General features: G+C 41.0%; 1 protein-coding gene across 6 annotated transcripts; it reads left to right on the top strand.

Annotated features, from left to right (window-relative positions):
* The first annotated feature begins 23 nt into the window (after window positions 1-23).
* TMEM267 (transmembrane protein 267) lies at window positions 24-10,028 on the top strand. Of its 6 annotated transcripts, none has more exons than XM_081213233.1 (4): window positions 40-95; window positions 2,382-2,507; window positions 3,271-3,658; window positions 5,361-10,028. In XM_081213233.1, exons 3-4 carry the CDS (start codon window positions 3,335-3,337, stop codon window positions 5,694-5,696), a joined length of 660 nt encoding a protein of 219 aa, XP_081069359.1. In that variant the 5' UTR covers window positions 40-95; window positions 2,382-2,507; window positions 3,271-3,334; the 3' UTR covers window positions 5,697-10,028. The 6 variants fall into 6 exon arrangements, with proteins under 6 accessions (XP_081069362.1, XP_081069359.1, XP_081069361.1 ...); XM_081213235.1 differs by having other exon boundaries at window positions 78-95; window positions 2,407-2,507; XM_081213232.1 differs by lacking the exon at window positions 40-95 and adding an exon at window positions 624-692.
* The last annotated feature ends 4,971 nt before the right edge of the window (window positions 10,029-14,999 follow it).

Genomic DNA, 14,999 nt, shown 5'->3' on the forward strand with positions numbered 1-14,999 from the left:
CGCCGCTCTCCCAGGATGCCGAGAGAGAGAGCGAGGCGCCGGTGGGCGGGGCGGCGCATGCGCAGCCATCCATTCCTCTGGCGCTGCTGAGGGAGGTGAGCAGGGCGAGAGGGTCGCTGGGCGGCGCTGAGGGGGCGGTTGGAGGCCGGCGGGAGTTGGCTGTGAGGAGGAAGAGGAAGGAAGCGGGGCTAGTTCTCGAGGGCGGCGGAGGGAAGGGATGGAGCGGGTCTCCCGGGGTGCGCCTAGCCGGTTCCTCGCCGTCGCCACTCGGTGCGGCGCCCCCTGAGAGAGCTTTCGGCCCCCGGCGTGGTGGGCAGAAGCTCGACAGGGGGAGCTTCGCCTGCCCTTGGAAAGTACGGGGAAGGCGACAGGGGCAGGCAGAACCGCAGAACTGGAAGGGGTCTCGAGGGTCATCTAGCCCAGCCCAGGAGTCTTTCGCCCACCGTGGGGCTCGAACCCACGACCCAGATATTAAGAGTCTCATGCTGTAGCAACTGAGCTATTCCGGGCTATCGACACTCTGTTGAACCGCCCTGAGACCTACGGGTATAGGGCGGTATATAAATTCAATAAATAATAATAAAATGATATACGTATATCCTCTTCTTTTCCTCGCAGCCCCAAATGACTGCTTTTTCATGCGAGGGTACGGCTGCCCCCGTTGAGTTTCTGCCTGCTGCTTAGGGGAACAGGTACCCAGTGGTGTTGGGGAAAGGGTATCTTTCCCCATCACCACTGGGTACCTGTTCCCTTAAGCAGCAGGCAGAAACTATATATAACCCTATCAGAGATTTAATATTTTATATATATATATATATAATATACACACACAACCCTCAGGGCAAAGGCCTGCCCTCTTGTTCTCTGCAAAGCCCCCATTGTGTGCTGCTATATACAAGTCTATTATTATTATTATTATTATTATTATTATTATTATTATTATTATTATTATTTTATTATTATTTGGTGAAAGGGTGATGATTAGAAGGGAGTAGAGTGACTCAGACTCACAGGGGTGGCTACGAGAGGTTAAAATCCTGGCTATGGGGGAGAAGATGAGGGAAGGAAGTGCCTGAGTATGCTCCATGAAGGTATAAGATCTGAGACTAAGTCTTGAAGCAGCCGTAGTGAAGGTTAGGTGGGTTATTTATAGGCACTAGGATAAAGGGCTGTCCAGATTTGAGCTGACCTGAAGGGTAGAAATGGAGGCAATAGAAAGTGGAGGTGGGATTTTGAATGTGTTGTCGAAGCAAGGGCAGGAACAAAGCTGGGCTTTGTTGTGTTAAAGGATTAAAATAGGTCAGAAATCATACACAGCTGGAACGTTCATCCAGTCCCTTTAAGAAGAAAGGTAGGGGGCAGGAGTAGAAAGGAGCTCAAATTGCCTTACAAAGAATGCGATAAAGTCATTACTGATAATTGGCCTTCACATTCCTATATTAGTCATTATAACATAAAAGAAAGCAAGAGCCAGATTTTGTAGTACTTTTCTACCTTGTTGCCTGATTTATGATTCTTGCATGCATTGGATGAGTGGGTAGTTATTTACAAGCCTGAGCTAGAAAGAGGAGTTGCAGGATCTTGGGTTGGGTCAGTGTTTATTGCTAGTGAGGTAGTCAACGCAGGTTAGTTCTGAAGTGCTCAACAGAGATCCAAACTAGGTGGCTGATGTGCAACAGACCAATCTTGCAAGATGAGACAACTGGACAATATATAAATATGATTCTGATCATCTCTTAGTCGCTAAAATGTATACTAAGGGTGACTTTACATGCAACATTTTAGATGTATGGATGTGAAGGTTACAACAGTACATATATTTAGGTCATGTATTATAAAGTACTCTTCTTAGAATAATGCAGATTTGGCTGTCCTCTTCTCTCCAGCCCATATCCCTTGCTAAATTGTGTGCATAGTGGCAAGCCTGTATTTGTTATCATGTATAGTGTGAAAGTTCCTTCCTTCCACTCTTAATGTAAGCTTTAGGGCAGGAGTGGGCAACCTTTGGCCTACTCTCAGACGTTGCTGGACGCTGGTTCCCTTCATCCCCAGCCTATATGGCCCAATGGTCAGGAATACTGGGAGTTGCAGTGTAGCTGGAGGGCCCTGTGTTGCCCATCCCTGATTTTATGCATGCAACATTGTGATAATAACCTCTGTATAGTTGCACTTTCCTGTTCCCTATTGCTACTGCCTGCAAAGTTAAAGCACAGGTGAAACTTAGTTTCCTAACCAACATGGGTACGTAGAGAGATCTTTGTTCATCACTTGCTGTTTTTCCAGCTTGGGCTTCAAACATCTCTCCTATGGGTATTGCAGTGCTTGGTCTGGTGAAACACTAGTTCCTCACTAATTTATTTTGCTTCCACCACATTCTCCAGCTTTACCTTTTTATAACGGCTGCAGCTTGAACTCTCTCGTGGTTGCTGAGAAAAGGGCATGCCAAAAAGTTCTCCATTACAGAGCTGTGATTATGGAGTTTGTCCATATTCTCTTCCAGTGTTCAGGTATTCTTTTGAATAAATTCTGTACCCAGTTTCACAACTACTGTCGTACACTTTGGATGTAACATTCAGAAAGTATCTTCCCTGTTTGTAACAAGAACTGGGCAAAGTGAATGTGTTTGGCAAGAAGTAGTAAACTAATTAGAAATCACTAGTTAATTAACAAGCAACATTAATTATAACATATGTTTATTAACTTAGTGAAGGATGATTTCCTTTGTTGCTAGTGCTGCAAAACTAGCCTGGTACGCCATGTACTGATTTCACCTTTCTCAGAACAGCAAGAGCTGCAAAGTTATATTTGTCTTTTTGAAGATATTTTTATGAAAAACAAAAAAGAGCACACAGCCGAATGCATTGAGGTGTTTCTTCTGGACCCAGGGCAGGCTTCAGGGTGCAAGGAAGAAGCAAGAATGAAGAAAGCCTATATCAAAGCAGATGTGGCAGATGAGATGGAATAATAGCTAGAACAGATACTAGCTGTGAGCTTTGAAAATGTAGGCAAGCAGAAGGGCAGAGGAGAGGTACTGTGCATGAAAATGAGTGCTATTGCTATAAGAAATGCAGGTTTCAACTAGGACACTGGTTGACGTAATATGCACAGATTTAGCTTTGTATGGAACAGTGAACCAGAAAAATGTGTTTACAGAGATTCTTATTTGGCTCTTAGATTTCTGTGCTGTTCTGTGATCTTTCTGCTCATTTAAGGAAACACATTTTTAGTAACTGATAAGTCCTCTCATTAAGCTTTCTCTGATAATTACAGAATGACTGAAGATTTAACAGACAATGGACCGAATGTATCCTGATGGCATTTTGTGCATGGAGACATGTTGCTTGCTATGGCATCTGAGACTGAAAAGGCCCATGCTCTTCTCCAGTCATTCAGCACAGCTTCTGTAATTTCAAGCCTAGGTTTGGGGTTTTTCTGCTTTGTAGCAGATAGACTTCTGCAGTTTTCTGTCATTCAGCAGAATGACTGGCTGCGAGCACTCTCTGATAACACTGTGCATGGTGTTGTGGGATTTTGGTCTTGGGCAATAGTGATAGGACTCAAGAAGAAAAGTGACTTTACAGAAGTCATATTAGCTGGCTTTCTTTCATCTGTCATTGATGTGGATCACTTTGTTCTAGCTGGATCTCTTTCATTACAGGTAAGCAAAACCACAGTTTAATTACCTGGATTTTTTAAAAAAACCATATATGCATGATTTGAACCAAAACCATTGGAAGTACCGGTATTTTTAATGTTAATTTCATGTTAAAATTTTCCATTTGATTACTTGGTTGTGCTCAGGTTTGAAGGGCAGACTTTAGTGCAAGCCATCCTGATGTGCCATCCCTCTTCTCTTATATGTTTGGGATTTGATGGGGGTGGGAGTTGGATAGCTTTTTATGCTGATTAGTGCCCAGAGCTAGGAGATACTTTGCATTTAATTTTAGGGCGAAACTGTTGGCGGTAAGGAAAAATAGTATAAAGGGAGAATTCCTTGGATGCCAAGGTCCAGGTTTGGTTAAAATACTCTTTGGTGAGATAACCCTATCAGAGATTTAAAATATGCATTAAAGTAAAGCATGGAAATAATAGGCTGTTAGACCTTTAAGATTTGACCTTCTAAACTCCTTCCCCCAGCATAGAGAAAGACCACACATTTAGTAAGTTAAAAATTGTTTACTTAAAAACTCTCCAAATGTCAGGTTCAGGGGCTTTTCTGTACAGCATTCAGAAAAAGTTGCACAGGCTGTAAAACTTGGGCTTAGTGGTGAAAGTTCCTAAACTGCTTTGCCACAGTGACATGGATTCACTATGCAGGTGTAAATTATCCACCAGGATAAAGAGGTTTGGTTGTGATTCTAGCTTTGTCCAACTAGTGTAACTGTAATTTGGAACTGCTTCAGATCAGAAATATTAAGCATAACATTTTAGTGTGCCAGTTTAATATTTATAGAATACATTGGAGGACCACATTGAAATTGCTTTTCTATACCTTTTCCCAGTAGGTGGCACACTTCACAAGAAGTTCATGTGCCATGTGCATGTAGGATTCTTATTTTCAAACTTTTTATTTTGCTTCCCTCCCCAACTGGCATTTGTCTTAACTAATATGGTAGAATTGTTCTATTTTTAATTGGTTTTCACTCTTATTGTTTATTTAAAGCATTTTTCTCCTGCTCTTCAGCAGAAAAACACTCCCAGTATGGCTTACAAATGTCTGATAACATTTACTTTTACTGTATTATGACATTTACCTTTACTATAATATGCCATGTATATTAGTTCCATGCACTAAGTGCTTGAGCATCCTCAAGACCGTATCTGAATGTTTTTGTTTGGTTTGGATGAATTAATCAAATGACTGAAAAGTAAAATGTAGCATAAAAAGTAAACTATTCTCATACATTTTCAAACAGTTTTATCATTTATATTCCATTTTTCCGACTCTCATATGAGTTGCCCAAGGCAGCTTACAACTGCCATCAATTAAGAACGCAATAGTTTTTAAAAGATAATAAGCAACATAGCGTCATTAGTTCCTTTAACCTTAAGAACTGCTTTGCTGAACAGAGGCAGATATCCACATAGTTTAGACTCCAGTCTCTATTGGTGGTCGGAAAACATTCCATGGCTTACAGTGAGAAGGCAACAAACGGAATGGAATATATTACACCAACACATAGAATAACAGGACACACAAAGCATGAAATATACATTATCTGATCATGGAGTCCTTTCTGGGCTATGTGTTGATTTCTCTCAAAATGGAGATAAATTAAGAAGATTCTAGCTGTCAAGAGTCACATACTGTTCCTTGTAATTCTGGCTGCCACTGTACACTGTGCTTTTCTTTCCCATAGGCTGCCCTGACTCTCCCACGAAGACCATTCCTCCACTGTTCTACTGTGATCCCTCTTGTGTGTTTGACATTAAAGTTTATTATGCACCTTTTCAAGCTGAAGGATTCCTGGTGCTTTCTTCCCTGGATGCTGTTTATCTCTTGGACTTCGCATCATGTTCGAGATGGAATTCGTCATGGCCTGTGGATCTGCCCATTTGGAAAGACTGCGCCCTTGCCTTACTGGCTTTATGTGGCAATCACGGCATCGTTACCTCATCTCTGTTCTTTTATTATGTATTTAACAGGAACAAGAGAACTGATGGCAACCAAACATGGGATGCGCATTGATGTCTAATGATAGTCTAGAATGGTAGTGTTTGCATCACTGAAGTAATTGCCTCATGTTTTCTGAGTTAGGTCTAATGTTGATTCTCTGAAACCGCTGCTGCACAAGGTAATGAACATGCCCAAGCAATCTCATTAGCATCTCCTGCACATTTTTTTATTCCAAAATCAATTAAGTATTTTGTAAAGTATCAGTAATAGCAGCTATTCACTTCCATGTCCCTCTCTTTGCCAGTCTCACATTTTGGGGGGATATATTGCTTAAAGAAATCTTATCTGTGTACATTTTTTAGGTGTTCACTTAAAAATGGTAATGTGTGAGTTGGCCAGCAAAAGTGTAAGCAGGGCAATTGTGTTGAACAGACAGGTTTGTGGGGAATGTTGTGTTTTCCTGAGTCTGCCAGCAAATTCCTTTATGCCTTAATGTGAACAGCATGCCATAATATATATTTTTTGTGGGGGGAGTATGGTTTTGCATGCAGCTTTTTTGGTTAGTGCTCCCCTGAAAGAAACAAAATGCTGCTAAGGCACAGTTTGTATATATTTTATATCACCACAATCCATTTGGGTGAGTTAAATCATAGCCTCTTCAAGTCTAATTTTATATGTGTTTTATAAACATAGGACACCAAATGTTATCAGTTGAAATCCTCTACCTTAAAATGGTCTGGGCTCTTGTCCTTCCTAGCTAGGTTCCAGGATAAGTTCAACTTTAGCTAGATTCCCGAAGGTCAGTGTTTCTGAAATGCTTTAATTTGTTGTCTTATTTTATTATATTTATTTTAGTGAATGACAGCAGCTCTTTGCTTTGTTAATTTGTACTGTAATAGCATTGTGTTTTGTTTACTACATACCCGTTCATTGTAAGTTAAGAGACTTTAAGCAGCTGGCTTAGGTTGCAATCCTAGGCCTGGAGAGAGACTAAGTGGGACTCACTACTAAGCAGAAATTCATAGGATTGCACTGAAGTAGCCCTTGTGGGGGCCTTTTTCTTAATGAGTTTAGGGACTACTGTACTGGTAAATGTGTAGTGTAGAACACTCTTGCAAACTTTGCATGTATGAAAATGCAGGTTTGATTTCAAAGAAGTTCTCCATATTAATAGCACCACAAATAAAACTGAGCAGTGTACAAAACAAAATAAACATTGAATTGAGAGTCCAGGAAAACTTGGGTAAACATACAAATTTGCAAGAGACGTTTTTAAGTGGGTGGATGTTATCACCAAGTAACAATCAGTGCAACCAGCAGGTTTTGCTCGGAAGATCATAAATCATGACTTGGTCTGTACTGGGGCAGGGAGTACTTTTTGTTTTAGATCTTTAAACGTCAACAACAGAAACTTGGAACTCGTTAACACACTTTTGGTTCATTGCAAAACATCTTACACCTGGTGTGAACAAATGTATTTAGCAGTAGGACAAATAAACACAGATAAGAATTGTTAAGATTTTCTTATCCTTTGGGAATCTCTTCTATAGATTTTTAAAAACTCCATATACAAACTTATACCGGGGACCAGACTTGCCAATTAACCATCATTCTAAAATTTCATGGTTTCTTACAAGTTCTTGAAGAAAGGTCCAGGTTATTGAAATTTAACAAATACTCAGCAATTAGCTCCTCTTATGACTGATATATCAGCCATGGTTTCAGGGGTACTCCCTGCAAATGTTTTCCTGGCGGTCATTTTCTTACCACTGTTCCACTTCCCAGTTATTTGGAGCAAGCTCTGTACTGGTGCACTGTGACTTAAACGGACTGCTATATCACTTGCCTCTGTGATCTCTACAATCATCTACGCAGACAATCAAGCCTGGGTTAGTACTTTGATTCCCTGCATTGGTCAGAGAATCATATTATAGGGTAAAATTTAACACAGTTTTAATCAGAGTAGACCCATTGAAATTACTAAACATGACTAAGGTTCTTTAATTTCATTAGGTCTGCTGTGAGTATAATTTAGTTGGAATACTGCACACAGATAATAGTGCAGACAATGCAAGGGAACTTACTCTAATGCTTTAAGCCATTTTTTTTCTGTGTTGAGCAAGAGCCTTATTTGAAGTTGTTTAGCACAGTGCCAAAAATCCTAGTTCAATATTTTTGTTTTAATAAAGAGGTATATATATATATTTCCTAAATGAAGTATTTTGGGAATGTGCTGCTTTTCCCAGTAAGGTTAATTGTCGCTGTGTCAAATAGAACAGTGTTCAATTTAGTGACTGAGGTTTTAGAAAGCAATTAGCCACAAAACACTAATTACATGAAAATTATTATATTTCTCTGATGGCCTTAATAAGAAAATAATCAGCAACCCCACACAAAAATCATACTGTTTTTGTGAGTGTCTTTTTTTAAAAAAAAATGCAGTTGTTCTAAAGATGGATACAATTTTCACATATAAATAAATTACTATCTACTCATGTTTGGGTGCCTTAAGGGTTTTTAGTGCACGTCACACAACTTACTGGCAAGCATTTTGTTCAAGCTTTAGAGCTAAATTGCTATAGGGTTCGGTCCTGCAAACAGTGGCACACAATTCTAGGAAGATTTATCTGTTGATAAATTGTGTGATTGCAAGCTTATGGGGAACTTGTGTGTGTGTGTGTGTGTGTGTGTGTGTGTGTGTGTGTGTGTGTGTTTACGTCTGTGGTTGGCTTCCTGCCTTTGGGATACATCTTTGGTTTTTACAGTTTTTGGCATGTTTTTCTGGATGGGAGCACATGGGTTCAATTGCATCAGCCCATGTTTTGTTTTTGCTGTGCATCATTTTTAGACATTGTGTATTGCTATGCAGTGGTTGTGTTATGGAAGCACAGGCATTCATCTTCATAGAAGAAATATATCTGTTTTATAGAATTGAGGAGTTGGAAGGGGCCACCAGGGTCATCTAGTCCAATCCCCAGCAATATGGGAATCTTTTTGCCCAATGTGGAGCTCAGACCCACAGCCCTGAGATTATGAGTCTCATGTTCTACTGGCTGAGCTCTCTGGGACACCACCTCCTCATCCCCCCACTATCTATAGTGGGGTTAGGCAAGCCATTTCAATTTTATGGAAGGGGAAGGAAGATGCTGTACACAACTATGGGGAGAAAATTAACAAAAGCAAAACTATATGGAAAGACTTTCCCAGATATAATCGTTGTGATAAGGGAAATTCTCACCTATGTGACTTCTGTTTCAAATTATGCAGTAACCATGTAAGTTGCAGATAAAAGAATAAAATCCATGCGGATTTGTAGAGAAAATTAGCCTTGTAGAACTCAGCTTGCTATGAATGATTCTTCTCTCCCCTGAAGAGGCATGTCTTAAGGGAGCTGGTGAGTAAAGCAGTGTAAAAATGTACAATGTAACATTTTAATTGCTTTTGTTTTGAAGTAAGAGTGAGACTGCAAAAAAGTGGCCAATTTTAGGCCAATACAGTAGTTACGTGATTAATGGAAAAAAGTCGACCGGTATGGTTATCCCACAGCACAGTTTATCTACATTCCTTGCTTGCATTAGCATTTTTACAAAACTGTAATAGTACTATCTGCATTTTATGTTAAAATAACCTGCTTTTCAACCAAACTTAACTTCCAAAAGCAGCTTACAACAATTAAAACCAGTCACAAAGTATGACCTGAAGCATAAGGATCCATTGGGTGTGTATCGCAGTCTCTGTGGGGCCAAGTAGAAGAACTAAGTTGGCTAGTTATGCAAGAAGCACTATAAGGATATCACTTTCTGGTCGCTTAGGGACCAGGCTTATCATTTGCAAGACAGATAGAAAATATTCACTTGAAAATTGCCACTTAACTTGCTTTTATGACCCGTGCAATATATCAACGGCTCGTATCATATTAATGAAGGACCATTCCATGGAATGAGTCTAGCAAGCATGTCACACAATAACCCTGTGAAGCAGTTACTTGAATTTCCCCTAAGTATCTAAAAGTTCAGCTGCTTAAATGGAATACTACTATGAACTTGGTATGTTCTAAAGGCCAAATTTGGAACTCTAAATCCAGTGATTGTGTTCAAAACTTGTATTAAGAACAACAGGTGTCCTAAAAAGCTTTACCTGACTGGGTATGTGTTTGTTTTTTAACGTGGTACACAATCCTTTTCACTCCAACTTCTTGTCACCCATAGAATTATTACCTAGCTGATTTTCATTCCTTAAAGCTGAAGGGGGGAGGGGGCTAGAGTGATGTGTTTCCTTTTAATACACTGGTATTGTGTTATCTTCAAAGTATTTTGTGTTGTTTCTGGACCACAACTGTGACTACTACTGTCTGACTGTATCGTTTTCCTAGTTAACACTACTGTGGCATTAAAAACATTTGACAAAAGGATTCCCATTGCAATTTTTTATCATAACTTATTTTTATTTGTTAAATGCTTGCATAAGTAAACACCGGGAAGTGATACTTCCCTCCACAACGGGCATTGGCATGTTCATACAATTTAGCTTGCCAGATGCTTTACTAGATTTGCATAATTTAAAGTCATGTTTTATCAAAATACCGGTGGCTGTGAAGCATGTGTTAAGAATATATGACTCACTTTGATGGGTTACACCAAACTTCCATCTGTTCCCAAAATTAACAAGCCCGTTGCCATAAGTAACGCTCGCTTAAGTGAGACATGGTGGAGATAGTGGCGCTGTGGTCTAAACCACTGAGCCTAGGGCTTGCCGATCAGAAGGTCAGTGGTTGAATCCCCGCAACAGGGTGAGCTCCTGTTGCTCAATCCCAGCTCCTGCCAACCTAGCAGTTTGAAAGTGCGTCAAAGTGCAAGTAGATAAATAGGTAAACGGGAAGGTAAACGTTTCCGTGCGCTGCTCTGGTTTCACCAGAAGCGGCTTAATCATGCTGGCCACATGACCCAGAAAAACTGTCTGCGGACAAACATCTGCTCCCTTGGCCAGTAAAGCGAGATGAGCGCCGCAACCCCAGAGTCGTTCACGACTGGACTTAACTGTCAGGGGTCCTTTAACTTTTTTACTATTTTTTTACAAGAGAATGTTTAAAATGGGTGGGCAACTGCAGGCCAAATCTGGCATGCTGCGAGACTCAATTTGGTCCAGAAGGCCATTTCCCCCCCCAAACCACACCTCATCAAGCCACTGGGTGTAGGGGTAGGTAGAGATATTGCTGAATTTGCTTTGGGGCAGTTGCCTATGGGTAACTTGATCACACAGCCAATCCCTGCAGGAAGGCTGGCTGTTGGCTGCTGTCTGCCAGCCTGCTGATCAGATGCGCTTTGAAGCACCATTCAGGACTCTCTGCAAGCCCTGTGTGGTGCTTTGAAGTCCTGACAATCCTCACTGTGATGCCCTACAAGGGTCAAGGAGACAAGAAACTGACCCATCCACTGCGCACGCGCACACACATCATTTTAAATAGCAGCACATCTTGTAAATTGCACGTTTGGAGATTGAGAGTGCACTCCTATATTCACCTGGATCCTTATCAGTAGAACTGTGCAGGGTTGCACATGTCACCTGCAAAAGCAAAAATGAGTACATAGAAGGTAGACTGCTTTGTTAATGCCTCTTTTTGTTATAATCCAAAAGTTAGCAAAAATACTTACTAGTCCTCAAGGTTGCAGAGATGTTTGCAAGTGTGTTTGGGAAGAGCTTGCTAAAGCACTTGGGAAAGAAAAAGTGGTGGGGGAGCCCTCTTTTCACAGACGGGATAACAGTAGCAAACTTGTGTTTAAGTTGTGTGCTTAATTGAAACAACTGTTCAATGGCCACAGGGCTAGATAAACTTTTTCAGGCTTGAGGGGCACATTCCCTTCTGAGGGTCTTGAGCCAGTTTTGGGCAGGGATGGAGGCAAAAGTAGGAGGAGCAACAAATATGAATTTGTACATACAGGAAAGAGAGAAGCATTGTCAGACTTCAAGGAGGGTGCTGAGCAGGGCCAGTAAGTAGCGAGTGGGTGGGAAATAAGGGATGGCTGAGGTTCCCTATCCCTGACTTGCCTGTTTTGACACCAACTCCCTTGCCTGAAAAAAAATAAGCTAATTGCATGGACTGTTAATATGCCCACTTGGCACAACTTTCTTGCACACAGTGAATTTCTCAAATGGCCTTTGGCACCTGACACAATCTAATTGATGTTTGCCTCTGTTCTAAGTGTTTAATCACCCTCAACCTTAGAACACTTGGAAGCTTAAAAGAATTTAGTGCTACCTGCACTGCAGCGCATACACCATATCACCTATTTGTGTTTTGCTTTGTGAACTTTGGCTTCACTTTCCTGTCAGATGTCAAATGACTTGAGCAATGATAAAATCCAAGAACCTGCTACTTGTCATTCGTTTATGGCAGGTGCAGGTGTATCAGTCAGTGAAATGCTGCATAAATTTGCATACGAAAGCAATATCCCTTACATGACTTAATATCTTTTTAATTGAGAGGAGAGAGCCTGGCCTAGGTTTGGGAGAATCTTGTGGGCTGCATGGAGAGGCCAAAGAGGCCACATTTGGCCCATAGCAACTGGTTCTCAGAGGCAAACTGCCTCTAACAGCAAACATAGAGCATAGCCATTGCAATGAGTAGCTAAGCCCTCCCATTTTTGTTTCCATGAAGCTATCTGCCCTTAACCTTTCTTATTTTGTAGATTGGGGTGGGGAGTTATTGGCCCTCCAGATGTTGCTGAACTGCAACTCCCATCATCTCTGGCCATTGCTCATGCTAATGGGAGTTGTCAGCAACTTTTGGTGAGCCAAAGGTTCTTCCTCACACCTGCTGTTTAGAATTTTAAAATATATTCATATGAGCTAATTATTTTTTTCATATAGGTGTAAAGGTTTAAATTGTTTTATATGTGCATACATTTTATAAATGGTTTTATTGCATATTGAATTTAGGAAGTGATTCATAAATAACTTTGATGATGATAATTACTAATGATAATGGCTGATGATGGGCTCCCACTTCTTCATCCTAACTGCCTGTAACAGTGCATCCTCCCATAGTACCATTGCCAGCAATGATGGTAAACAGGATAAGGAACAGCCCTGATTGGTTCACCTGTGCAGTTCTGTTGGTTCTAAATGCATTTCAGTGGTGCAAATTAGTGCTTGTGATGGTGAGTATAATTGACAGCTGCTCTGTGCTCCCAATGGGAAGAAGTGCAAGATAATAAAAGAAGGAGATAAATAAGCTGCAGGTAAGGAGGGCACCTCCAGAGCATCAGTATTTGGGGGGAAGGGTTCAAGTGCACAGCAGGAAAATTCAGGTTTGCACTTCGTCACCCTAATACAGTACTACAAATGCACGTAAAAAAAGAAACAGGCTTCTTGCAGTTAGGAAAGTGATGGGGAAATGCATGGAAAACTTTGGGAGGAATAAATAACAGGAAGACAAAGAAATGCTCTGCAAGCAAAGCAGGACAATAAATAAGTCATTTGGGCAGCCTGTGATTTTTTTATCGGGTCCTTCTTTCTTTTTTTTACTTTCTCCCAAGCCATTTTCTTTCTTCCTCTTTCAGTTTAAGCCTGAGGAAGAATTCTGGAGAACTCAACATTTTGCTCTCTAACTTTGTGGCACTTCAGTTGGTCCTAATACAAATATTGCTTGACTGTAGGTTTTGGATCTCCCCCCCCCCCAAATGGATGAACATGAGCTTACAGTTTTTGTTGCATCACTGTTTATGCTTCAGGACCATTCAAGCACAACCCAAGAGCTCTACTGTGTAAATACTGTGTTGAAAGGTTGGTTTAAGACAATTTCTTCCTGATAATTTCTCTAGGGCCAAAATGGCTGATGGACCCAGAGAGGACCTAGTCTGGATTATCTGGCAGATCCAGTTCTACTAGTTTAGCAGCTACCCTGCTTGTCAAATACTTCACACTTCATTGATGATCATTTATTTAGGCTGCCAGCTGCTTTATAACCATCAACGCTGCCTCCTGTTGACATTTTGTTCCCTCTGAGGATGAACACCAAGTCAAAGGGTTTGTTTGTTTTTTAAAGTAGCATTTCTTTTTTTGCAGGCTGAAATGTACAGAGGCTGTTTTCTGGGAAGTGTGGTCTTGAAATAAAACAGGCTAATCTGGAGGACACTAGTTCATGCCCAAATCCCATTGAACTGAATAGGAATTGAATGCCCAAGTTATCAAGGGACTATCAAATAAACTTCACAGTAGATGGCTGGAGCTCCCACCCAAAACTGCAGCCGAGTCCAACAAACTCTAGAAGGGACCAGATTGTCTCCATCATACAAAAGGTGTGATGTCATCACACACTGAGATTTCTGCACCCCACAAGTGCTAGCCAATGGGTGGGGAAACTAATTGATCTAATTTTGCCAACGAAATGGCAAAGAATGTAGCATTTTCTAAACAATGAAATAAGCATGTATATTGCCATTGAATTTATAGTTAATAATGTTTATGCTTATCTACTATAAATTTTGGAAACATGTTCGCTATGCAATTGGACACCTGGTAACCAAATTTTGCACAAGGGCTCCGGAGTTAAAGGAAGCAAGTTTTTGCACTCCAGATATAATTGGGTTTCTTAGAATTCTTGAGGAATGCTGAGTATAAGGCTGTTAGTTGATTACATTTGTAAAACAAAATAGAAAAAAAAGAAATGGCAAAGTGATCCAAGTCACTGCTTCAATATTATTTTGTGCAATTTCAGTTAGTGAGAATATGGCTTGTTTTTTTACATGCCAGCCGTGGGGCAAATAAGTTGAACAAGAAAGGGGGAGAGTTAGTTATTTCCCCTGCTGTGGTCCTGTTTCCTCATTCTGGATGCTGCTGGCATTTGTTTGCCTGTACTAAGTACAGTATTTTGAAATAGCTGGTTGCTGGGATCTTTAGGTGGCTTCCTCCTGCCGTTTTGGAGGACAGGTTACAACAAATGGCTGGAATGACTTTAGTTCCTGCATTTCAATCTCAATAAGTGAGCCAGTCCACTGAAAGCTTTGTTTTATGTATGACCCTTTAGGGATCCCCCCCCCCCCCAAATGAAGCCAGAAACACATTCACATATCCATCTTGAAGGCTAAGAAGCCAGTTAGAGCAAAGGGACCAACTCAGAGACTGCAGATCTCCCTTCTCTGGTTCATTGATTCTTCCGTTGATCTTGAACCAGGCAGTCCCTCTTGCAAAGGACTGTTTCCCCCATTCCAGAGCTGATTGCATAGGACCTGCACGCCAAGAGTCTGGGCCAGATCCAAATCCTTCAGATTTCCCTGTTTCCTCAGAAAACCAATAATAATTACAGGTAGGAAGAGCCAGAGGTCTGGTAAAAAGGCACCAGGTTTAAGGTAAAAAAGGTAAAGGACCCCGGATGGTTAAGTCC

Source organism: Podarcis bocagei (assembly GCF_964188305.1).
Source record: "Podarcis bocagei genome assembly, chromosome: 11".
NCBI lineage: Eukaryota > Metazoa > Chordata > Lepidosauria > Squamata > Lacertidae > Podarcis > Podarcis bocagei.

Coding starts and splice junctions, on each gene's coding strand:
- TMEM267 (XM_081213236.1), top strand. CDS start 3,335: ATGTTGCTTGCTATGGCATCTGAGACTGAAAAGGCCCATGCTCTTCTC. Junction 3,659..5,360: donor CTGGATCTCTTTCATTACAG/GTAAGCAAAACC, acceptor TCTTTCCCATAG/GCTGCCCTGACTCTCCCACG.